This window comes from Coccinella septempunctata, chromosome 5 (genome assembly GCF_907165205.1).
Source record: "Coccinella septempunctata chromosome 5, icCocSept1.1, whole genome shotgun sequence".
NCBI classification, from domain to species: Eukaryota; Metazoa; Arthropoda; class Insecta; order Coleoptera; family Coccinellidae; genus Coccinella; species Coccinella septempunctata.
In genome coordinates, this window is record NC_058193.1 from 35,554,819 (window position 1) to 35,582,258 (window position 27,440).

The 27,440-nt window shown below is 35.0% G+C and overlaps 1 protein-coding gene across 4 annotated transcripts; it reads left to right on the top strand.

Annotated features, from left to right (window-relative positions):
* Positions 1 to 301: 301 nt before the first annotated feature.
* Positions 302 to 27,317, top strand: LOC123313453 (elongation of very long chain fatty acids protein AAEL008004-like). 4 transcript variants are annotated; one of them, XM_044898339.1, is made up of 10 exons: positions 302 to 455; positions 13,784 to 13,813; positions 24,049 to 24,114; positions 24,453 to 24,535; positions 24,751 to 24,858; positions 25,056 to 25,139; positions 25,198 to 25,254; positions 25,787 to 25,892; positions 26,074 to 26,210; positions 26,322 to 27,317. In XM_044898339.1, the coding sequence occupies exons 3-10, from the start codon at positions 24,057 to 24,059 to the stop codon at positions 26,613 to 26,615; spliced, it is 927 nt and encodes a 308-aa protein (XP_044754274.1). In that variant the 5' UTR covers positions 302 to 455; positions 13,784 to 13,813; positions 24,049 to 24,056; the 3' UTR covers positions 26,616 to 27,317. The 4 variants fall into 4 exon arrangements, with proteins under 4 accessions (XP_044754274.1, XP_044754277.1, XP_044754276.1 ...); XM_044898341.1 differs by lacking the exon at positions 302 to 455 and adding an exon at positions 12,409 to 12,431; XM_044898342.1 differs by lacking the exon at positions 13,784 to 13,813 and having other exon boundaries at positions 320 to 455.
* The last annotated feature ends 123 nt before the right edge of the window (positions 27,318 to 27,440 follow it).

The following is a 27,440-nucleotide window of genomic DNA, read 5'->3' on the forward strand; positions in this document are numbered from 1 at the left end:
GCTGTACACCTGTACAGTGATAAGATAAATGATGCTCTGGCAGTCTAGAGAATGAGCCCACGGATATTGGGCAATCCCCGTAGATAAATAAAACGAGCCTAAGGGCAACCACAACCGATAAAGGCAGGAATATGTGAAAAGGAGTAAATTCACAAGTTTGGAAACCGAACCGAAAATCATTTTCGAACAATTTCGCCTCCAGTTTCATTAATCTACCTGTTCCAGGACTCGATACTTCCTTCCAAATCCACGCCGTTGGTCATGTGATCAATCCCACACTCCTATGTTTTAAAATCAAAGCAGGTTAGCTGCCAACTGCTTTTCACGGCATCCACCGTCAGTTCCCAACACACAGTGAATGTACGTGGAGTGTATGCTGGATCATTTTGTTCTGTGGTGATGATTCTCGTCTGTGATTAAATAGAAAATAAATTCGTTAACTTACATAATAACCGGTAAGTTCGAACGAACATAATGCAAGTGTTGCTTTTTCTGTCATGGAAAACAATAAAAAAATTTGTGTGTTTTTCTTCAGATACTATTTTCCCCCACAATCGATAAAATTCCAAACTTAAATTGTGCGTCCTGCATGCAAATAGTGTTTTGTTTCCAGTGCATGTTTGAAATTTCGAAGAATCTAACATAACCTCGAACCTGGTGAGAGGTTATGTCATTTTCCCTGTTTCCCACGAAGGGGAGGTTTAAGGGTGGGTATCTGAGGGAGAACTATAATTTGGGGATCTTGCTTCCAGGTATTCCTGTCGAGAAATAGGTCGTGAGTTTGGCCGAAATACCGTCTGAGACAGTACTCAAAAATATTGATTACCTGCCTTCCCATTGTAAACAATGAATTAGCCTGCATACCCTTGACATGGAAATTTACTGATAGGAACTGATATAAATGAACTCGACCCACAATTAAATCATGATTGATATCTGTCCTATTGCAGTTATAAAAATGTGTGAAAAACCATATTTTTCTGAGCGTCAGAGGAATGCAATTTAATTTTCAGTTTGTATTCGAAAGATTGAATTTAAACTGGAAATTCATATTATTGTACTAAAACTTTTTTCAAGATGACATTTCAGTATTACTTCCATTCATTCCAAATGAGAAATATTGGAAGTATCAGATAAAAGAGAGTTTCTATTTGATATCTATTTATTAGGCGAGTAACCATGACAAACCCAAATGTCAGAGAGGAAATAGGTGTTTTGGATCACAATACTTGATGATTTCATCGATACTATAATGATAATAAGCCATTGGGTATAATTGAATACAAAAAGATTAGGCAAAATTTTGAATATTGTCGAAAAGCTCCTTCTAAGTACGAAGTTTTCAAGATGCTGATTCACCCAACCCATAGCTTCCCACAAAAACATATCCAGCAGGCTTCGAATTTTTGACATTTAATATTTTGCCTCTGGTTTTCAAATGAGAATGTTAAATTCCAAACAATGAAGACCATTGTTTTACTCGTGTTGTATATTGATTGATGGCATCATTCGCTATCTTTAATCTCCTCAAAAAAAAAACATGAAAATTCAACTAGATTCATCATTCCCTAGATTCACCAGCAAATGGATGATTAGTTAAATGTACAATTTGTTCATGGACAAATGTAATGGATATTGCATTGATTGATTATTTTGCAATGTATTAAATGGTTTTTCTTGTCAAGCTAATGACTACATGTCATAATAAATTTTCAACTAAAATTCTTAGGATAGATGCATATGTACAAGTGCATACTTGTCCTGTGAAATTTGTCATGTTTAAGAAGAAATTTTCTACTTCGCACCTATAACAGAAATTCACAACGAGAAAAACTAAAAATGAGTCTTATATCAATCACAATTGGAAACAAAAATCCAGATCAATTTCAAAGGTTTTTATTGGAAACAAAATTTCTCCTAGAACTATCCAGGCATTTTTTCAAAAGTACAGAAGATACAATTTGCAAAAAAAGGATTCCAGAAATGTTCCCAGCATTATATCCCTTCACTCATAAATATGTCAAAAATCGAATGAATATAAAGTAATTGTTGAGGTTTTTTGCTCTTGTAGTTATCAGTTAACAACAAACAATCATTATACCGCTTAGTGAATTGAAAAAATATTCGATTTAGTGAAGACACTAACAAAAAAGTTGTTGTATCTGTCAATCTGAAGCGTTAATTAGCCATTTGACAACAAGCACCCATTGTTTACAACACTGACATCGTTCAAAATCACTTATTTCCATTTCCAATTTTGCAATTGGTATTAGAAAACATTTTACGAGCTATGATGTTTGATTACAAATGCCTAATTATTGTAATGGTGCGGTTAACATTAAACATTGAAATATCAATACGACTATGACCTAATGCAAATTTTATTCCATTCAGTTTATAATTCAGAAAAATGAATTAAAACACAAAAAATATTATTACATTGATCATCCCAGCTTCTGGCTTAAAGGACTCATTGGAAAATGAAAAAATATGCATGTAAATATGCCTAACCATGAACCATTGAAACAGATACAGGAAAACAATATTCAGCACAAGATTTTAGCTCAATTAATTTTAAATTGAAGTTTGAATCAAGTGTTGAAGATTGTAGATGTAGATTGTGTAAAATTTCCAGCATTATTCTTCTTGGCAGTTCGTCCTTTGAAAGTCAGGGTTATTCGATTGAATTTTTCGTTTCTTATATGACTTGATACATGAGGTAATCTAATGAGAGGATTAGTTAGTTGTATTCTGGGAAATCCAGTCGATCATTGGAATGTACCTATCCCAAATAAATGGAAAATTTCCAAATTTCATTATGGATTCTTCTGACAATTGATGTCTACCTCCAATAGCACTATTGCATCTTTGAAATTCCCAAGGTTGTCTGCTGAGATGAAAATATAAAAGAAGATAACTAAGTCATTGTTCATCTGACGTATTCTGAAAGAATTTCAAATTATTAACCTACACTGTACCTACCAAATTCTCGAAAGAATCTAGGAAAACCAACATCAGATTCATGATTTGCATACGATCAGTAATGAAATTTCTCAAGGATTACCTTCTTTCCGAATGTTTGATTTCCAGTAATCAGTCAACAATTGAAAATTCATTAACAATAAGATGGTATATCTCAATTGTATGTGTTAACTGTATTACAGATTTGACACTACTCCACATTGATTTATTGCCTCTTGAATGGATTCAGTGTAAATTCTATTGACCTGCAGCCTTAATTGACTTTGTGATAAATATTTCCTTTAATGGAAACTTCAGAAATAATTATGTATTCATTCCAATGAAAAATGTATCAATGTGTATGGAAACAATGAAAATGTCATTTCGAAATGTATGTATGTAGAATGAGGATTTATTGCCTGGTAAAATAGCATTCTTCCTTCCACGCAAAATTTATGTGCTTTTTTGTTCGAAGAGGAAATAATTGGATATGTTTTATGTTTACCCAAAGTTACTAAATGGATTCTGCATTGATTTATGTGCATAAGAGCTACAAATAATGAGAGTATAAAATATGCGAATTGATGTTTATAGCATAGTTCTCTGGAATTCGTCATAATCTCTCAGTTTGAAATTCATTAATTCATTTTGCTACAACTGAATGATGTTCAGGTATAACAGCAAATTTTTGAAGGTCTCTCAAATTATACTAATTTGTGAGAAAATGTTATAATATTGGATACTGGTATACCAGTATCAAAGCAGACCAGTTTTGCAGTTCTTGGACCCCAATCTCATTGAATGTAAAAGAAAGCATGGTTTCTTATGCATTCCCTATATATGTAGGATAGAGTGAAATTATAAATCTCAAATTATAAGTTCATTCCAACTGAGAGTTTTGAAAAACGCTCGTGTTTACATGTCGTCTTCAGTTGAAAGAGGAAATTTATGTCCTTATTTAATTGACTGTCGTGTTGATTCCTTCCTTAAAAGTTTTATAGGCAAAAGGGGTGTCGTCAATTTCTTTTAAAAGTTCTTTCAATTTTCAAAACACCGAAACAGGAAACACTTGAAAGGCAATCCAGTATTTCTAAAATTCATTCGAAATTCCTTGAATTTCGTAGATCCATGTAAAATTTTCGTCCATTCCTATCTTCCTGTATCTATGTCGCTCTATTTCAAACTGGTAATTATCCAATTTATCTGTGACAGCTCTCTTCGCAGTCTACGTAAGTCAATTGAAAATCGTCACTTATAGAAACAAGGTCGAATGTTGTCGATGGACACCTTTGTGGTATTGAAGAGATTTTACATGGAATTTAAATCAATTGTGTTTCGCACTTTTGTACGGGAGTACCCGTTGCATTTTTGACGGTGTTAATTTTCACTTCAGAATATGAACGATTGTTGAGTAAATACGCAAACGGTAGTTTTAACTGCTCTTATATTCAAGATAATTCAACTGGAATTATGCTTTTTTATATTTGAAATGTAGAAATGGAGAATTTCCTATATGGAATGCACTGTAATCTCCCGTACTGATTGAGTTGTGTATTCCGATGGTTCTCCTATTCTATGATTTATTGGATTTCTTTACAAAGAATGTAGGATTCCGGTTTTGGTTTCATTTACAGTGAAAACGATGCAAGTTATACAGGGTGGGACAAATTCGATGGGATTGAATGGCAGCTCTATAACCTAAGATCTAGAGAAAAATAGATAGCTCATTTTCTACTACACTACTAACCACTGAATTCTACATAAAAAAGTGAATCTGGATTGTTGTATTGGTTCATCTATATCACCAAAACTTAAAGCGTTATGACTTTTCACTTTTAACTGGAAAACAAAAAAAACACTGTAATCTATTTTTATTTCCTGAGTCCCTCTTTTTAACCATCCACTTCTCTTTTCATAAAATCACTTTTCGTAGTTTACTAGAAATACTAGACAACCAACAGTTTTTCTGAGTTATCCACTTCTATTCTATCAGAAATTTCTGAGAAATATACTAACCTAATACTGATTTTTCCACCATTGCTTGTTTCTACCGATATGTCAATAATTATTGTATCAATCAACATGCCTACATTGTTACTTTCATAATTATCGTTAAATGCATTTCAGATTTGACCCAGTTCTTAGGGAATTCTGAAACATTTCTCACTGAAAATTAATTATATAGCTTGCTTAACGAATCACTTATGCTTTATGCATGCAGTCTCAATGACAATTTCGAAATTTTCCAAGCTAAGGAAATCCTGCTCCTCAGAAGAAATACACGACGTAACAAACACGCGAGGGATTACTGGAAATACTAAGCTAAAAATTGAGAAATATCAATCAATATCAGTTGGATTAGGCTAGAGTTATCATCTATCTATGGACGAAATAATAGTGCAATTGGTCTTTGCATTATTCGTATACTTCATTCAAATTTATCTTAGCAGTCGGTTGGCCATGAAATAATTTTCTCAAGTTTTTGTAACTAGAACGAAGTAAGGTTGGCACTCATGAAATGTCGTTAATGTCATAACGCCGTTGCCACAACTAATATCAATTTTTATTACGAAAATGCCGAAAGTGATTGAAAAAAGAGACAGGGTTTCAGGTTCTATTTAGAATTCAGGTCCGCTCATTCAAATAGTTATACCCTGATATTCTAGAATTCACAATACGTCAGACGGTAGCGAACAAATTCAATGTAAGAATTTATATAATGTTTCATCTGAATCTAAACGACTTACATTTCAGCTGAATATTTCCACAATCAGAAAGATTGTGAATGAAGAGGATGACAAAGAATTTCCTTCTATTGGGAGACCCAAAAAAGTGGTGGCATTTGAGAATTTTATGTTTGAATGTTTGAGTGAATTTTCGTGTTCTACAGGATTTTCGATAAATGTCATCGTAAAATAAGTTCCCCGAAATGGATTTTTCTATTTTTCATTTGACTTGTCCTATACAATGTAAATGTCTTAATGTACCAATAAATACCTAATTATTATTATTACATCAACGTATTAAGATGAATAGCCACAAATACGCGCAAGTTGCCCTGTTGTTTATTCCTGTGAAATTTTTGTTCAAAGGTGAAGTTCATCTTAACTTGAAACTTTCTTCAATTCCTTTTACTTATATTGATGCAAAATGATTTTTGTTGAAGAATTTAACATTCTTGTAATTATCTTTTAATTCCTTCGGGAGATATCCATTCCCAACCACTGCATCATATGCATTTCATCTTCGGGTTAATATTTTTGAAATCTACAACTGATGTAACGTATTCAAACTTTAGCCAAAGAAGATAACGAACATTAACTCTCCTCAAGCTAGTGCATATTATGATATTATACTGATCTCTTGTATTTTCCATGCAAATAACTGGATTTGGTATGCCTTCAATCAGTTTGTATAAATTTCAATTTATTATGTTCGTCACATATTTTCCGAAGAGATTCGACATTGTGATAAAATACGTAGTTACAGAAACTTTTACGTAGAACGGGCAACATAGCGTTAATTCAAAACCCAAAAATGTTTTGACAAGCGTCATAACCCCACATTTTCGTACTATACAGAGTGAAATGTGTCAAATTTCCATGGCCAACCGACTGCTAAAATAAAAGTGAATGAAGTATAGTTTGGAGGAAGCATTATTGATGTCATATTATAGGGAGTATGTATTCTCTCTAGTGTTTAAGGCTAGGCTAGAATATCCACTTTTTTGGCTGATTTGCCTTAAAAACCCATAACAAAAAGAATTTCATAAATACCGACGCCAATAACACTTCTCACAGACCCCTGTCTATAATCGGTGCTAACCTCACTTTTGTCAGTAATGTAAAATTGAAGACTAACTCACTGACGTAGATTTGTTTACATTTGCGAAAAATCTAGAATTTCTGAAGCTCACACAAAGTATTTTTCAACCCTCTTAATAGTCTAAATCAGCTGATTTTTCATTCCTCTCGATCTAGTATTTTATAATGATGGATGCGTAGTACCAAAATAGACATCTCCGAAAATCAGAAAAATGCGCTGATGAATGCTAACAATTAATCACACAAGATTACAATGGTAGACCGGTATAGCATATGCTGTTGTTTTGTGCAATAGTCAAGGATATACTCGGTGTAATGTCATCTGTGAAATTGAAAGTGGGTCTAACCTAGTTGAAGCAAAAGTTTATTAATACAGCGTTCTCGGCGAATGCATTGCAAAATTGAGCTAGGCTACACTATACTTATTGTGTGCGTTTTATTGTCGAGGATTCTTTATCCTTTCAACGAATTTATTATGATAATTATAATTGTTTAATGTATTCACCTTGGTTCCAGATGATTCAATTAATTTATTGCTTTGATTGTGTGGCCCCCACAGCCAACTAGGTATACGAAATTTTTCATTCGATTATATGGATATTTTCCTTCGTAGTACGCAACAGGAGGCAATTATAAAAACGAAATAAATAAGTCTATTTCAACCTTTGCCTTCGGGAGGAAGCACTTTGGGAGAAATGACATTGTGGGGAATAAATTTATGGACGATGGAAATTTTCCAATGGTTGGATATTTTCGAAAAAATTTCCGTTCTCCTAGTCTTGCTCATGCATTATTCTTCCTAAACTCTGAGCTTGATTCATGTTCAATACGAATTTGAATTCAGAAAATAACAAGTCTGTAGGGACATTGAAATCGAATGACAAATTTCCTACCTGAAACTCCTTCGAATCTCGATTTAAACCTGTCGTTATTGAGTGATTTTGTGAACAACTGGTATGCTTGTATTTCGCCAAGATCGATCAATAAAAATTGGTTTTTAACACAAAAGTTCACTTTCCAATGTACCTGAACTATATCGTATGTTAAGGTCAGCTGTCTTCGAATTGGCCATCGTTTCATTGTCGCAATAACGCGCAAACCTTGATTTTTCAAGACTACTTTTTCATTATTCGATAATCTTCAACTTTTTATTTCCCGTACTGGAATGATTAATTAGTTTTATTTTCCACTATTTAAGAGCAGAATAATTTTTTTCAGGTGAGAAGTCCATATCAATTTCCTCATCGATTTTTCCGAGTATTCTCAATACTGTGAAAAATGGAAAAGGGAAAATTCCATCTTTCCACAGTTTTCAACCTTCAAGATTCAAAAAGCTTATCTCAAATCCTCAATAGTTGTTCTTGATGAAAAATGAGCACATGTTTCCCAGTTACTTCAAAAGGGCACAAATTGAGAATTTATTCTCCATTCACATTTATTTTAGCAGTCGGTTGGCCATGAAATAATTTTCCCAAGTTTTTGTAACTAGAACGCAGTAAGGTTGGCACTCATGAATGTCGTTAATGTCATAACGCCGTTGCCACAACTAATATCAATTTTTATTACGAAAATACCGAAAGTAATTGAAAAATGAGACAGGGTTTCAGGAAGTGCTATTTTCAGAATTCAGGTCCTCTCATTCAAATAGTTATACCCTGATATTCTAAAATCCACAGTACCTCAGACGGTAGCGAACATATTCAATGTAAGAGAATTTATATAATGTTTCATCTGAATCTACACGACGACGATATTTCAGCTGTATATTTCCACAATCAGAAAGATTGTTAATGAAGAGGATGTCAAAGATTTTCCTTCTATTGGGAGACCCAAAAAAGTGGTGGCATTTGAGAATTTTATGTTTGAGTGAATTAATGCTAAAAGTTTTCTACAGGATTTTCGATGAATGTCATCGCAGAATAAGTTCTATTTTGATTTTTCTATTTTTCATTCGACTTGTCCTATACATTGTAAATGTGTTAAGGTACCAATAAATACCTAATTATTGTTATTATTATTATTATTATTATTATATCGGTGTATTAAGATGAACAGCCACAAATACGCCAGTTGTGCTGTTAATTGTTTATTCATGTGAAATTTTTGTTCAAAGGTGAAGTTCATCTTCCTTTTAATTCCATTTACCTACTTATATTGATGCAAGATGATTTTTGTTGAAGAATTTAACATTCTTGTAATTATCTGTTGATTCCTTCGGGAGATACCCATTCCCAACCACTTCATCATATGCATTTCATCTTCGGGTTAATATTTTTGAAATCTACAACTGATGTAACGTATTCAAACTTTAGCCAAAGAAGATTACGAACATTAACTCTCCTCAAGCTAGTGCATATTATGATATTATACTGATCTCTTGTATTTTCCATGCAAATAACTGGATTTGGTATGCCTTCAATCAGTTTTTATAAACTTCAATTATGTTCGTCACATATTTTCCGAAGAGATTCGACATTGTGATAAAATAGGTAATAACAGAAACTTTTACGTAGAACGAGCAACATAGCGTTGATTTAAAACCCAAAAATGTTTTGACAAGCGTCATAACCCCACAATTTCCTACTATACAGAGTGAAATGTGTCAAATTTCAATGGCCAACCGACTGCTTAAATAAAAGTGATGGATTGAAATCGACTTTTGTATAAAGTTCATGTGAGAAATATTGATACTTCACAGCCTATATGTAAATGGTTCTTGTTGGATTTAATATGGTATATGGTGAATGGATACCACCTCATTGCATTGGTGAAATATCGATATTCATACAAGGCCGTCTTGCCAGGTAATTTTTCTCATTTTCGTGACAAAACTCCACATTCGACAATTTTAAACAACCCTGATTCGCGACCTCAAAAGCCAGAATGATAATTGTGGGCGTAGTACAAAAACGAGAAGAGTCTTCCTTGTCTTGTGTCGGCATTTGTTCAAAACAAGCTTAATAATAATAATTCCTCGATGTAAACCTGTTGTTCGGAGAAGGATTTTCGACACGAATCTAAATAATAAAACGATTGTCGTATGAATGAATCAGGAAATATACATATATCCAGGACGGCTCTAGAATAAGGTCGCTGAATTTGCATTGATGTCTCTCACCTGGGAGCACACCTGAATATTTACTGCCATATTTCGGACGGTTTATGGCTTCTAGGATTAAGGAAAACCGATTTGACAGATTGGCTAAACGGCATTGAAATGAAAACATCCATTAAGAATTTGAATATATTAATTATTGCTGTTCCTTGAGCTAAAACGATCGGAAATAAAGCAGTCACAATACTAGATCAATCCAAGAAATTATAAAAACTAGTTCAATCTTCGGAATGACGGATTTTAGACGTGCATGTCCTAAAAATTGAGCAAACAACATATATCTAAACGTTCACGCGATTTATTGAGTACATATATTGTTGACTCTTTCAGGCTTTCTCAATGGATAGCGCTAATTTTTTGCGGATTTTTAATGAGTAGCAACGGTTTTTTAACACAGGAATCACCACTTAATTTTATTTGCAACTTTTCATTTATACTACTAGTGTAGAATGTAGGGTACCTCTTCACTCTTCAAATTTTAAAGGTTTGAGTTGCTATGCAAACTTTAGAGCACTTTGGAAAAGGATGAAATAAAGTGCTTAGTTGATCCCTTTCTTATTTCATGTATTTGAAGATTTAATCTGTTTTATTTTCTAAATATCATATTTTCCTTTCAATGCATAGCATTTGTCTCAGATAGTTGAGAAATTTGCAGCAGAAAAATATCATACCGACTATTTTGGTACGCAAACTTTAAGTCGTTCCAAATAAATATTTCAGTATATTAATTAGGATAATTATCTCACTAACTTCGAGGATTTTGGCAAGTGTTTAATTGGCGGATAATGAGATGTTGATATTCAGTCCCTGTTATAGAGCTACCAGATGATATATTTGTTGATGGATACACTGTTTTAATTTCGAACATTAATGCATAGAAAATATCTCTGAAAAAATGGTTGAACCAAACTTCAATAAAGGGTGAGTATTTGACTCATACAAATATTTCAGAAGTAGATCCTTGAGGTCGAAGGAAACACTTTTTTTTAACATTTTTTCCGACATATCTGTAAGAGTCAAAGACTCACCCTGTATAGATCGCGAATTTCAATTAATTACATTTCGGTTGGTTCCTGATCACCTATATACCTATATTAATTATCTGCGGAGTTCAAGTGTAGCGTGTAGCTACATATAAAAGTTGATTTCCTACGAGAGAACCTTGTCCAGAGGATTCCACCTCCATTCCACATTCACCGTTGTTAATTCGGTCGGAACAATTCAGCAATATGATAATGACTTATCAAACATTTCGAAAATTATTATGTTGACCCTTTCCAAAAATCATACATATGCAAAAACTTTCAAATGAAGAAGTTTTCGTGAAAAATTATGTACCGAATTTGGCTTTTGGGATAATGTAAAGAATATCGATCAGTTTGGAACCAGTTTTTTCAGAGGGATGATTCATTTACCTGTTTAATTAATACAGATTGAACAACAGAAATGAGGCAAAGGAAAAAGGCTCCAAATTGAACATATTTGTTACAATTTCAGTATTCTTTCATCAATATCCAAAACTCAAAATAAATCGTTCGAAAACAGCTATGTATGTACTAGGGTTTTTACTAAATTCCATCTCCAATTATGGATTCTGCATGGTCTCTCTCTCATGTGACTCATTAACGAGGTAATTTTGTCTTCTTCTCGTCTCTGGGTCTCTGGTTTCAATTTTGAATTGCAGTAATCACCTAATACAGGCTATATTCTGTAAATTACATTCTTTGTTATAATTACCTTGAACGATGTTATAAAATATTGAAACCTAATCATGCCAATGCCCATTTCTTCATATCATTGATGCAACTTTCTGCCAGTTCTGGTCCATATGTTGAAATAACAATTATTTTTATCATTTCGAAGCTCATCATATGGATTGTTGGGAATTTAAGGCTAACTGAACAAGAAAATGTAGGTAATAATTTCGTATCATTGTATAATCATGTAGTAAAATCCTCAGATAGGCTGAACATGAAGTCATATCCTTAGGTACTGCACTGAGTAGGTAGTAGATATGATGTTATTATTTATTCATTAGGCAGGTACATTTCAACGTCAATTGGTTCGTCTTTCTATAAAATATGAAATATTGAATAGATGTGAAGCATGAAAATCCATAACTAACATAAAGACTGAAATACTGAGGTCTTTATGAAAAATAGTTGCTAGAAATGGCCTCCTCTTTGTTCCAAATACTTCTCACATCTTCTAAGAAAGAAAACATTTTCTCGTAAAGGAAACTCAACGAGTTTGCCAACTTTTCTCACACGTCCATCCATTTAATACCAAGTCGCAGGATCGTGTTCAACAAAAACAGTTCTCCTTCCAAATTGCGAAATAGCTCAAACTTGCGTCCTATCCATCCCTCTACAAATTCGATTTAGCGCTCGTTTTCAATGATCCTACATCGCCTTTTATGTGATCCCAATGCTAAACGATCCTTTTTGCCATTCCGTCTGCAAGCAGACTTGCGTTACTTCATCGGTGTCATTTCTTCGGCAACAGTGAAAGCAAGATCGTGCGTAATCAAGGTATTGTTCATGTTCTTCTTCTATATCGAATTGATCGGATGAGAGATGATTTTCACGAAGAGATTCCCGATTGATTGTGTTGTGATGGATTGTGTTGCCCCGAAATCGTGTGCTGTTACATTAGCTTGAGAATTGTTCGAATTATGTAAGAATATTCCATTAATACCTCTGGGATCGATACCATCATAATTGTACGTCAAAAAAATTTTGTTTTTGTGAAAACGTGTTCCTACCTAAATACTGTTTGAGTTTTCCTTGGCAGACTTTTCCAGTATAGTGAAACCTTTTTGACCAATATGCGTCATCGAAAAACGAAAAACATTGAGTGAAATATGGAGGAAAATTTTCAATGGCCAAATGACGTTCGTATTCATAACATTGCCTTGCAGTGGTCTGGTTTTATTCCAAGTGACGTCCGAATTTTCTTCATCAGATTTTTTTAAGCAATTTGGGGTCAAATAACGTTGTTCCCAGTAATGAGGAAATGACAGTTTCAGGGGTCGATTAAATTTACGATAAGTGGTTCATTTGTTACATTATGAATAATTTATTGGACATAATTGATGCGGTGTTTAGGTGAAAACAAATTATAGGTGTGTTTGCACAAATTAGCTGCTCCTCTGAAAAACTTCAAACAACACAAATTCGAAGGATATGGAACAAACAACGCGTTTAAAAACTAATTGCTCAGCTGTTTGAATGACAGGAATCGGAATTAACAGGATGGTCTCTTATTTATCGATCCAGGAAAATTTCTACACATACAAAGTCTAAATTTCAAGAACAACCAATTGATAAAATTCATATATCGGTAAATTTTGGCCGAGAAATGGGTGATTGTTATCAGCAAAATGATGATTGTTTAATATTTAATGGTAAAATTCATAAGCTTCCCATCGAAAAACCACAATAATTATGAATGTAAAAGAAAATTAAGAAATAAAAACCTCTACACTTTTATGAACTGCACCTACAAAATTCAATGCTATTCGATTTATTTGCCTATAGTAAACTAACAATCATAGCAAATATTAAATTTGATTCATATATTTTCAATAATGAAGTTGATATTTGGTATTTCATATTAAGTATACATAATATGCAGATGAAATAATTTCAAGAAAAAAATTGGATTTGTATCCCGCTTGTTGATCATTGGTGAAATTTGAAAGAAATCCTACGTTATATTCTCAATAAATTAATTTTCCGTTTGAGTGGGATACAACCAAAATTAATGTTTCAATAAACAAAATAGGAATATACAGAATAAAATGTACTTAGTCTTCAAGTGATAACAATAATATAATATTCAAGAAGAATTAAATATCTGATCTATTTTCATTTCATTTCAGATACTACCTTTTATACCTACGTAGACTTAGGTGAGTATGGCAAGAAATCCATAATTATTTTTAAATTGAACGTGTGAGATTATTCTTGAGAATGAACGGAATTTTTTATGCAATAATCTGCCTTCATTATATTTTTGGCGAAATATGTTGAGAATGTTTCATCAAACTCATCAAAATAATATACTTAGCTTCATAGTCGTTGAAAAATTCAATGAAATGAAGAAATAATTGGGAATGGAGAAATGAAAAGCAAAATGAAAGGAATATTTAATTCTTTAACACCATCTGCTCGCATAATGATTTTGACAGATGACTACTCTATTTTGAGTCCGAAAAAAATTTAATCATTTACCCATATCGACTTGGGTCATGGTACTCACTAATTCGAGGTCGTAGATAACGAATATGTAATTAGATTTTTTGTGGGATCAATATTTTGGGAAAAAAATTACTTTTAGTGAAAAATTTCGAAAAAATAGGTCAAATTTGAAGAGCTGTAGCAGCCAGAAAAATAGCACTGGACATAGGCTGATTTTTTGGAGTATAGATTGGTTCTTTGCGAATAGAAAAAACCAGTTCTCATTCATCTACAGCGAACACTTCAGATTTTATGATTTTTTCTGCGAAGGTTCAAAATTTCCGATTTTCTATCGACCATAACTTGAAAACTAATCCTTTCAGCAGAATTCTGTTTGCACATTCGTTATCTACGCCCTCGATTTAGTAAAAACTACAATTTTGGTGGAAATCGGAGAGATTGAAAATTTTTCGAATTTTTCCATACATATGCATTGAAAAATTGCGATTTTTTGAAAAAATTTTTTGGTCTCCGATCAAAACCAAAATTATACTGTACACTAATTCGTGGGCGTAGAACACGAATATGCAAACAGATATTTAAAAAAAAAATTATTTTTCAAGTTATGGTCGATAGAAAATCGGAAATTTTGAACCTTCGCGGAAAAAATCATAAATTCTAAAGTGTTCGGGGTAGATGAATAAAAGTTGGTTTTTTCCATCCGCAAAGAACCAATCTACCACCAAAAATCAGCTTATGACCAGTGCCTTTTTTCTGGCTGCTATAGCTCCAAAATTTCCGATCAGTTTTGGAATTTCTTTGTCCGGTTTCTTATTTTTCATTCAGTACCTCCCTGCCTCATTCCTATTTTAATGAGTGCATTTAAGAATACGAGTATTCTGAAGATCTTTTCAATATTCTTCGAAAACATTGCATAATTCAAACAGAATAATATTCAATAAAAAAAATATAAATACTATTTGCTTTTCCTTCTCTCATGTTTCTCCAATTATTCATTTGTGCAAAGCAAATAGTGAGCACCTTTTTGATATCCCATAAAATTGTTCGCGCTCGGGATAAATATATTTATTTTACGAAAATTATGTTTTTTCCGAGAGATTCTGGCGTATATGACGCTGCTGTTGAATTTTTTTGTTCGTTTTCCGGTTGAGATACAACGGAAACATCTAGTCTAGTCATGCTGACCTCAACACAGGATCTGGTCACTTTTGGGGTGGTTAACCTGATATTTATGTACGAGATGCTAATGATTTATTATTAATTCCTGTGATATCTCGATTATTTGTTGAATTTTTTGTGTGTACGACACCGAGTGCATTCGCCTTTTTGTGCACTTGTTATTATTTTATTTGCCTGTAATCTGAAGGGTATTCGTGATGTGGTACTTCTTGAAGATTATGGACATAATTATGTTTTTTTGTTGCATTGAAAAAACCAAAATATTTCCTTTCACGTCAAGAATTGCCAATCTAACCTTGATTCGAACCAGAATTCTACAAATTGTTTTATTGCTTTCTTCAAAGTTTAGTTACTCGTCAAATTGAAGTAATTGTTTATAACACACTAATTTAAGCAACTATTTATAGATTCGTATTGTTGCTTCACGTACTTTATTGACCATTTAGTATAAAACTGTTTGTAGTTGATCTCATCTGCAATAGGATTCTGTTAATGCCTTATACTGGGAATCATTTTGATTTTCTCTGAAGATTTTTTCATTTCCTCTCCTCGATTCTCAAAACTAGTAACTGTTATTAACTTTTCACCTCGTGCCTCAAATTAAGAATGGGTTCAATCTGATTTTAATATCCCATAATCTATTTCACACCAGTTCTTTTTCAAGTTCATGAGCACCTTTCTTTGTAAAGTACGAAATGAACCGAGAATTGACGTTAATTACTGATTTGATATTGGAGAGCTCGTGAGAATTACACAATGAGTAACTATTACAATAGGAATAAAAATGAGGATATGAGTTGTGACGGTGACATAATTAACCCAACTATTTTTCGAAGTCAATCCATTCGAATATTGATTCACCTTCAAGAAGAGTTTCATCGAAGTTTCGCTATTGAATTATATAGAAAATACGTATGTGGAAGCTATCATTTTTATTTATTCGTGTCAGAAGCATCATATATAATAAGTATTGTAACATAATAAGCATAGTCATATAATAAGTACAGTAATAAAGTATAGTAGGGCTAAACATTTTTTGCCCAGAATCGGGCGACGTCAATTGCGTTCGGCTTCGCTGCCACAAGGTCCTCTATGGTACATCTAGCAGGGCACAGTGGGCAAGTGTACATATGTTGCGTGGTTTGCAGTTCTCCACAATCGCACAGTCTGGAGTCCACAGGGTAGCCCCACTTATTTAGGGTATCTCTCGATCTCGCCGTGTCCGTCCGCAGTCTGTTTAGCGCCTTCCAGATCTCCCAGTTTTCACTGCCTCCCGGTGCCAGTTCTTCACTCGGCTTCATCCAATGTTGGTTTGAGGTCTTCCCCCAAAGGTCTACTCTGGTTTTAGGTTCCTCGTGATCTTCTGTCGATCTCAGGAAGCTTCGCCTTGATTTTAGTCGCTGAGGGGCCGGTTGGACACTGTGTAGGGGGTGGCGTTCAGATTCTGCTGCTTTGAATCGTTCTTTGAGTGCAGCTGCTTCCCTACGGATGGCAGGGGGAGCGATGCCAGCTAGGTGGTGGATCTTGTTCAGGGGTGTTGGCTTCAAGCATCCGGTGATGATTCTGTTTGTCTCGTTGAGGGCGACATCAACTTGTTTTGCGTGCGCTGAGCTATACCAAACCGGGCATGCGTACTCGCCGGCGGAGTAACAGAGGGCGAGTGCTGAGGTTTTGAGAACTCTGGGTTGGGCTCCCCAATTAGAGCTTGTCAGCTTGCGGACTATATTGTTTCTTCCGCAAACTTTGAGTTTGGTGTTGAGGCAGTGGCGCTTGAATGTTAAGGCTCTGTCCAGTGTTACGCCTAGGTATTTAGGGTTAGGGCAGTGCTCCAATGGTACTCCCTTCCATTCGATCTGTAGTTTCCTACCGGCGTGTTTGTTCTTAAGATGAAAGGCGCATACCTGCGTTTTTGTCGGATTTGGCTTCAGCTGGTTATCTCTATAGTACGTATCCAGCTCCACTAGGGCCGCGCTCAATCGTTGTTCCACCTCTTCGAATGTTTTCCCTTGTGCTGTGGTTGCCCTATCGTCTGCATATATATAGCTCTTTGTTCCTTCAGGGAGGGGTTGGTCGTTGGTATATATGTTGAAGAGTAGTGGTGCCAGCACGCTTCCCTGTGGCAGGCCGTTTCTCTGGTTCCTCCACCTACTCCGCTTTCCCTGGAACTCCACCAGGAACCTCCGGTTTTGAAGCATGTTCCTGATAATGTTTGTAAGGTTCATATCTTTCGTTGTGTGGTATATCTTCTGCATCAGGAGTCGGAGGTTGATGGTGTCATATGCCGCCGTGAGGTCGACGAAAATGGCACCCGTTATGTATCCTCTTTGGAAACCATCCTCAATGTTCTGGGTTAGGTTGAGCACTTGTGCCGTACAGCTTTTTTCGGGGCGAAATCCAGCCTGTTCAGGTATAAGGGTTGGTTCCACGGCCGGAGAAAGTCGGTTGTATATGAGTCTTTCAAAGATTTTATACGTGTGGCATAGCAGCGAGATCGGGCGGTAGTTCTTTGGGCTATTAGCTTCTTTGCCCGGCTTGAGGATAGCTATGATCTTGGCTTTTCGCCAGATGTTAGGAAGCTTGCACTGTTGTAAGCATGCATTGAACATGTCTAACAGCCACTGTTTTGCTTTCGGCCCGAAATGCTTGACCTGCTCAGTCAGGACATCGTCCGGTCCCGCGGCCTTCCGTGGTTTACATTTATTTATGGCGGAGTTCAGCTCTTCCATTGTGAAGGGGGTGGAGAGTTCGGTCGTTTCGTCGCCTTCTATTCGTTTGATATTGGTTGTTTTCCTGTTGGGCTTTTGGTCTGGTTTGCCATTTTGCACGAGCTGAGCGGCTATTTGATCTGCGGTTACGTTGGTATGGGCTCTTGACTGAGTTGGGTCGTTGTTTAAGCGCTTTAACAGTCTCCACGCTTTGTGGCTACTTACGCTCATATCAAGCTCCTTCATCAGTTTGATCCAGTTCTCCGTCTTGGCCTCGGAAATAGAGGTGATCAGTTGTTTGCCCGCCTCTAAAGTATCTTCTCCCAGGGGGTCGGCTTCGAAAAGAGTTAAGTAGTTTTGTAACTGGTCTTTCGACGCTCTTGTTAGGCCTTGGATATAATTGGTGTTGCAGCCTCTGGGTATGGAGAGTCGTGAACATTTTTTTACGGTATCCACAAAGATATCATAGGAGCTCGGCATAGGCGCAAGTGTATCTACTGCGCAATCCAACAGTTTCTGGAATTTGGTCCAGTTGGCTTTTTGGAAGTTATATCTGCGTCTGAATGGGATGTTATGAGGTCGGGCTATGGCCATGACTTGACACATTATTGGCCGGTGTTGTGTGTTTGGTATGGGTGGGCATACTCCCTTGACGCATTGAGAGTTTATCCGATCACTCACAAACATCAGATCTGGGTTAAATCCTCTCCGCCATCTGGCGCTATTGAAGGAGGCCGGCAGCTTATTATCGTGCAAGAGGGTTAGTTTGCTTGCATCTGCCCACTGGATCACTGCTTCCCCATTTCTATCGTCGTCATGATATCCCCATAGGCTGCTGTGGCTGTTGAAGTCCCCGACTACGAAGTGCGTCCTATCTGCATCGAGTGGACAGAAGTCGTTGGCCCTTATATCTGTGCGTGGTGGTTTGTACACAGAGGTAATGGTGCAGTTGTTCAGTTCTACTGTTAATATCTCGATTCCATTCTCGTCGGCTACATTGGTGGACTGGACGAGCATGTCAGGCTTAATAAAAATTGCGCTTCCGTATTGTCTATGGGGCCTCTCGGCAGCAAGCCGCATTCCCTGGATTCTGGGCCTCTTTTGGTTACCATCTCTGTGGGTCTCCTGTATGCATAGGACATCGCAGTTGTATTGTTGGCATATGTCCTGCAGTAGCTCTTCCTTACTTGCGGATATACCCTCGATGTTTACAGAGATAATAGTCATCTTTGGACCTGAAAAGGTCCTTGGCAAGTGCATTTTCTGTTCTTTGATGCTTCTGGAGTGAAAGGATCAGCCAGCCGGAGCTGTTGCCCAGGGGACGCCCGAATGTGCATTAACACATTCTACGAGGAGGCTCCTTTCATGTCCCCCGCTATCATTTTGAAAATTATTGATTTCTACAGGAAGGTAGATGCATATTTCACAAATAATCCCTTGGAATCGCTGTTGGAGGCAATAATTCGAATTTAAAGTATTGAATTTTGAATCCATTTTCGATGATTTATTACCAATGAATTCCTGTCAATTTCAATCGATTCCAAAGGTTTGTTATTAAAGAAAATATACCTGAATCATATCAATCAATCGTAGAAGAACTTATATCCATAGTAATAAGGCATATCTGTTGATTGAATGCATGTTCGAATCCTATACACAGGGGAGATTATTAAATTTCCCATTGCGTGCCAGAATTTTGAAATGAATAATTTACTGAACCCCAAAACATGTCCTATAGCGTGCTGCTCTGAAAATGAAAGGCACACGCGGCTTTTCAATAACTGATTACGTTATGAAATTTACATCGTAGACAGAATTGGCTGATAACAGAAGTGGAAATAGGATAGGAAATATCGGAGAAGCTTGAACGTTCAGCACATTGAAATTGTTATCACAGTTTTGAGAGGTGTACCTAGATTACCGAAAATGCTGCAAATTTCATCGAACGTAATTCGAAATTTCAAAACAACAGTGGGACACCTGAAAAATTGCCCAAGTTTGACTACTATTCCCAAATTCTTCGCCAGAAAACGATAATTTTTGCTGCCTTACATTCACACTTTGTACACCAAGAAGATATTTGAGAAAAATTACCTTGTGCTAGTGGCATTTAGGCGAAGGATAAGGCTTTACATCTCAGGGTGTAGTCAAACTTAGACAATATTTTAGATGTTATCATCAGATTCTTGTGGTGAAATAAACATGGATGCATCAAAATTTGATCACAGATTCTCTATAGTAAATTAGGAAACCACTTTTTTTATTTTTGCCAGAATACTCCCCTCTTTCTGAGTTACAGACCCTTACAAAATGTTTCTTCTTTTTATCTATGGATCTGATCATAAAAAAAATCACTGAATTTGGCACAAAACTTTTTACTGGACCACAATGTCTTTAGAACAACCGAGTATAAATAATTTTTCTTGAATAACGTAAATCGTAAAACGACAGATATAAATGTACACCTTTTATCTCACCAATCATCCAAAACAGCAATTCGTTGGATCGTAAGAGATACATCTGTTATGTCTTCATATGTAGTCCGATTCGTAGTTACGCGATGTCACAGAACAGACTTACTTTATGCGCGATGTTGAATTTGAAGCTTTCATTCTTGTACGTTTTTCAGGTTGAACCACAATCATATTTCAATACAGTTTGAAGATGCCTCAAACTCAAACACTGCACACCAAACTCTTCTGAACTTCCTGTGATATTCTTCCTCCCAAACTTCTCATATCGATGTTACCAACTCGAAATGAGCGATTATTGCCATCAAAACGTAATAACGAAGAGTAGGCATCGTCTTTTAATGTAAATATTCAATGTCACCTGAAGCGATAACGATATTTTCATTTTCACTGAAATCATCTTCTGCGATCTCTTCCTTAAATGCTTAAAATACGTTCACAAAACGATCAGATTGTGTTATAGGACACATTATGGTACATGCCCTGCATCTGTCAGTTTCCTGCTATGAGAATAAATCACTAATGAGTGAATCCATGGATATTTGAATAAATATGTGTAATAGCCTTATGGAATGAGACTTCCCTATTAAGGAACTCGTTTTTAGATCGTTAAGCCAATGCTGAAGAGATGACAAAAATTAAACTTGTTCTATCCATTTCAAATTCTAGGTTTTCATTCGAATTCCACATGCGTATACTGAATAATCTATCACCAATTGAATTTCATCAGGGTTCAACTCCGATGTCTCCATGGTTAGGTCTGATTGATCTTTTGGATTTTTTCGAGCGTCTCAAAGAGAAAAGGCCTGAAAAATCCTTAAAATCGATGCAATACTTTAGAAATTATAAGGGTTTGATTATTCCATGATTTTGTGGAAACACAAAGTATGTCAACTATAGGGCATAAGAGATGTTTGAGTGCCCATTTCTGACTCAAGATTTTCTTGTCCCAAAAATCGCTGACAAAATTGTGCATCAAATCATCAAATTCACGTAAATATCGATGTGCCAAATGAACTTTGATTCCTCGATCAAGCTTCTTCAAAACCAGGCCAAAGATTTCAAGAAATCAATGAGAAAATCTGACTATTCTTTTTTCAAGCTTTTTATCGTTGGCTGGAGAGAATCGTGCCAGTCAAGTAAGACGAAATTGAGGTATAAAACGTAAAAATAATTGGAATTGGACCGGAAATATCAATTGTCAATGGTTCTGAGTAACATGAGGATTCAGCTTCGTTAATTTTTCAGTTTGGACTTTGAATCTTCTAAGTATATCAAAGCATGAAACATTTTATATGATCTGGAATGAATAGACCAAAAAATGTATAGGAGTTTTGTTGAAGAAAGTTAGGTTATAATAAGCCTTTTATCAATTTTGCACCTTTTTTCAGTCCTTAAAAAGATCTACAATCTACAATTCGATAATTAAATTTTGGGAAGAAGCTAAAAGTGGACGAGATTCAGTTCATTTGCACTGAGCAGTTCACCTTTGTATGTTGATTTTCTATTGGAAAATATTATTTCATTTCCGTAGATTCTCAAGGTCCCCTAGGCAGAAAGTGCACGATTTTAATACGTGACAGTACCTAATACCTTTTCACGAATTCCAAAAACTGGATCTCGAAAATTCATCTCTATCAATATTCAATAGAATTTTTTCGAAAAGAGCGTATCCCACCTTGAGAACATCAGACTTCGTCGATGAATTTTAAGTAAAACTGGATTTTTAATCGTCCAACTTACGCCTCATACCTCAGTATCGATTCCGAATACATTTAGAATCGATTTCAAATTATTCTAAAACGCGTCAAATTTGCAATAATCTGCCGTATGGTTCACCTTGGTGTATATCACTTTTAGATTGCCGGAATCCCGGAAGGAATCCAAGAAAATGTGTGTTTTAACATATTTAAATGGTATTAAAGTTTAGACCATTGTATTTTCGAGTCAATTCGTTTCAGAAGCCTGCGAGGTGAGGCTTACAGGTCGCGAGTTGGTGATTGAAGACGGGCGTGCTGTTTTATTGTTAGATGGTCGTGAATTTTTCTAGTTGGACTGACGCTTCTCTTTAGTCGTGTACATTTGCTGGTGAGTGTTTTCCAGTAAAAAACAACTAAAAATTTAGAACAGTTTCGCGTACTTTTTCATTGAGTTTTCAGTCACACAATCTTTCAATCTGTGTCGAGTTTCATTGCTAAATAAGAATTGTTTCAAAGTCAGTAAAAATCTCGATTAAAATATATCCAACTGTCCCATCCCTTTGCGCTTTAGTGCACTTCGAATTTTTTCGAATTCACTTGAATTTTTAAAAATTTTGTGGATCAATTGCTTGATTCCTAATAATGCATTATTGAACCTCACTCGATTTTAACTTTTGCCATGTTTATTAGAATGGACTTTTCCAGTCGTTCATTGCAAAAACACTTGAAATATACAGGGTGGTCCAGATCGTAACCAAGAAATTTTAACCACGTATTCTACACCAAAAATAAGCCCTAGTTTGACATATAAACATAGGTCGAGAAATGTTTCCTCTTCGAGATACGGGGTGTTGAAATTATAGAAAAAAAATTGTTTTTTATTGATAACTCTCACATTGCTTAAAATATTTTTATGAAATTTGAGAAATAGGTTTTGAGCGTCAAGGAGCACTTTTTGCATAATACCATTTCTTTTTTATTCTACCAGTGACGTCCGTACTGCAGCGAGAATATTTTTAGATGAAAAAATGATACGCCACTGGTTTTTCCGACAATAAAAATCACTATTCAAATACTTATTTAATTTGTAGCAAATTCGGTTTCTTGAATTTTTGCTGTACGAGGCACCGTTTCCGGTTAAAAAAATAAAACACATTCTTATGCATGAAGAAATCGCTATAATTTCAACACCCCGTATCTCGGAGAGGAAACATTTATGGACATATGTTTATAGGACAAATTAGGGCTTATTTTTTATGTAGAATACGTGGTTAAAATTTCTTGGTCACGATCTGGACCACCCTGTATATTAATATAAAAAAATTTTTTATATAATTTGATTTGATCTTTAAGGGTATTACCAAATAAGTGCGAACATTTTGGTGGTCAAGTTGTAAAGTTGCACGCTTTCAAAAATGAGTAGTGGACAGTTGAAAGAATGGGATTAGATACCAGATTTTTTATGTTGAACAAAATGTCTGTGTAATTTACTTGTGAAATACTTACTACTATCGGAAAAGATTCAAAATAATTTCTAAAAATTGCAGACAATTAAAGGTCCCGATGAAATTTCTTATACATACATACATTCGAGTACATACTAGCTCTTAATTCTTGACTGCAATGGATTAACTTTAACTCTAAGAGATTCTGTAGGGCAAAGGCAGAAGATACCTCCAATGCACTACACACTTCAAATTTCTCGTGGAAATAAGTCTCTTTGCCTTCTCAAAACCGACTTTTTCTACTAGCCATATATAACCTTTCAATGCTTGAATAGCCGAATTTCAATAAATTTGAATGAAATATAAAAATGCGAACATCAAATCTGCCCGTGATTTTTTTCGTTATTGTATAAATTCCTCATCTAAATCGTCCTTCTTTGTTTCAGTTAACATAATGGCTGTAACTTATAATCCATTTAGCATAATCAACAACTACATGAACAAATACCAAGGTGAGTACAAAATGTTGAATTGTGATTTATCAATTCCGACAATGATACAATGGATTATTAATTTATTACGAGATATCGATAATCTGTACAGTTATATGATGTTCGATTTCCACGAAGAGGTTCATCGATTTTTTTCTTGGTATTAAATTAACCATTACTACATACCATTATTTTGTGTCTATAGTACCCAGTTATTTTGAGGATTTTGCTCAATCTCTTTAATTATGTCATTGTCAACAATCAATGGGGCTAATTTGGCCGTTCAAATCAAGTTACATGAAAGACAACTTATTCTACCTTCAAATGACAACTGAGATTGATGGTAATTTTTGTTTCAGATTCACGTACAGCGAATTGGTTGTTTATGTCAAGTCCCTTTTACACATTAGGAATATGTTTATCTTATGTTTACATAGTAAAGGTACGTAAATGCTATTCTTATGGGTGTCACTACATTTCAAATGCCACAAAGGCACTTAAAGCCTAAATTATGAATAGTTATATTATTTGTAGTAACTGTTGAACTTTTGGTTCCGTTGTGGGTGGTATGATATGAAACATCGATAGATTTTTGGTTTTTTATATTTAGAGAACCGCTTATTTTTAGGAAACTATTTAATATTTTTCACGTTTAAGGTCCTTGGTCCAAAACTCATGGAGAACAGGAAGCCTTTCCAGTTAAGAAGAGTTTTGATCGCTTATAACTTCCTACAAGTCTTGTTCAGTTTATACCTGTTTCTAGGGGTGAGTAAAATGCAGAATATTCAGTTTTTTTACATTTTACATATCAGGGAAGTAACAAATTGGTAGTACTGGAAAAAATTTAATTTCAATTGATTGACATGAATTCTGTACAACAAACAAGCTTCATTAATGATAGTCATGAAAGAAATCATCATTGTTGTCTTCAATTATAAATCTTAATTGATTACTTTTTACAGATCGGTTTCAATGGATGGTTCACTGGAGAGTACAGCTGGAAATGTCAACCGGTGGACTACAGCCTGAAACCCAGTACCGTAAGGGTGAGCAGAGTCTATCATCCCTTTTAATATTCCTATTGAATCCTTGATTTTTTTTCAGATGGTGCATCTTTCTTGGTGGTATTATTTCTCCAAATTCACGGAATTCTTTGACACCGTAAGTATTTCTTCCAGGATAAATTATTCTCGTTGTTTGATTATAAATTCCAAGCTCAGAAGTGTAACTAATTATGTTTACAAGGGTGGGAATGTAGGTATATAATCAGCAGATTTATGATGGGTTTATATGGTCCTAAAATGCCAGTTCTTTACGATGGCTCATTGTCCGAAACCTTGACATTCACGTATTCCAAATTATATAACGATTTATGTTATCTTCAACTCAAAACAGAGCTGGCCATGAATCGTTCCTTTGTAAACAAAACTTCATGGAGGTTTTCACTGCCGGATACTGCATAAATATTAGAAATTTCCGAGCTTTCAGCTATGGAAGATTTGTCTGAAGATGCCTACCGCACTTAGGGGCGAAACGTCAGGTGAAATAACTGAAAAAAAATACCAGCAGATTCTCGCCCTATCAAATTGTAGTATTAGATCAATCTAAAACATTTAAGTTTTCCAAAAACCTCGTAATAAATTTAAATTTTACAGCATTATGTGAATTTTTAACTTTTATTGTAAATTTTCAGTTTTTCTTCGTGATGAGGAAGAAGTATGATCAAGTCAGTACACTTCACGTGATTCATCATGGTGTTATGCCAATGTCTGTTTGGTTTGGAGTCAAGTTTACACCAGGTCAGTCCAAGAAAATTGATGGCAATAATTATTAATAAATCAGTTTCACTTAGTTTATATTTTAATCTCACTATAATTCAAGGAGATAGGTTATCAGCAATCACTGGTTATTTGATTTTTTATTTCTTTACCAACTTTCTCTAGTTCTGTCTTGTTTATGTTTCAACCGTTAATTTTACAGGTGGCCATAGTACATTCTTTGGTCTTTTGAACACTTTTGTCCATATAATTATGTACTTCTACTATATGCTGAGCGCTATGGGACCTCATATGCAGAAGTACTTATGGTGGAAGAAATATCTCACTACCCTTCAAATGGTAAGTCTGTCTATATAAGTTTCTATCCCTTGGAGGAAGATGTATCTGATGTTAGAAGCCTCTTGACCAGCGAGAAATATGTAGGAGAATATTAATATCATTTTTTTTCAGGCCCAATTTGTTGGAATAATGGTACATGCCTTCCAGCTTCTGTTCATCGACTGCAATTACCCACGAGCTTTCGTTTGGTGGATCGGAATGCACGCTGTTATGTTCTTCTTCCTTTTCAAGGAATTCTACAACAAGGCTTACCAGAGGAAACCAAGGGCTAAAATAGAATCGTCCGACAAAAGCGAAAAGCCCAAAGAAAACGGTCACGTGGAAGAAATGAAACCAGGGAAAACCGTCAGCGAATACTACGTTAATGGTACTGCTGACGTACATCACAGGATGAAGTCTCATTGAGAGTTTGTTAGTAAATTGTTATTTATTTAAAAGTATATGGACTCCTCATACGTAGTTGAAATGAACATGAGTCAAGTACATTGAATTTGCTCAATTAATATAAAAAGGTTCAGGCATTCTATAGGTTTTTCACAGCTGACTGCTGGACATGTCTCATTCGTATACGTAGAAATACCGAAAAGACAATTTTTCTCATCACACATCCAAGCAAATAGATACATGAATATTTAAGTTCTTGACGATCTTGAAATTAATGAACGAAACATCACAGTTGCTCAGTCAAACGCTGATTCTCTCTCTACGAGTTTTCCATCTAGACAATTTTTCATGAATAAAAAGAATTAGATTGTGATAAAACATGTCTCTGTATTGAAACAGAAGTAGGAACTGCCATACGTTCAAATCTATTGTAGGTAATTTGAAATTTTGTGACCAAATCTTCCATTCGAATCATAGTTGATTATTTATTCTGTATCATTCCATAAAATTATTCTCATTGGACGTATTTTATCAATTGGAGTGGATTTTTTTTCACACGGGTGCTAATAACTGTTTGAATTTTCCTATTTTTATTGTTTGATTAATTGAAGGCTTAGATTCGCAATTTTACTTAATGTTGAATACGAGAATAGAGTAGTTAATATTATTTGTTGTAAATATTTTTATACATATTGTGAAAATAAATTTAATGATGATTATAGACTTCATGTTTTTTCTTACACTCTTTGCATCGATACGGTGCTCATTTCTCAAGGGAGGTAATGAAAAATTTAGAAATCGACGTAATACAGGGTAGTCCAACGAAAACTCTCGATTTTCAGACTT

Coding starts and splice junctions, on each gene's coding strand:
- LOC123313453 (XM_044898339.1), top strand. CDS start 24,057: ATGGCTGTAACTTATAATCCATTTAGCATAATCAACAACTACATGAAC. Junction 25,893..26,073: donor TGGAGTCAAGTTTACACCAG/GTCAGTCCAAGA, acceptor TTAATTTTACAG/GTGGCCATAGTACATTCTTT. Junction 26,211..26,321: donor ATCTCACTACCCTTCAAATG/GTAAGTCTGTCT, acceptor ATTTTTTTTCAG/GCCCAATTTGTTGGAATAAT.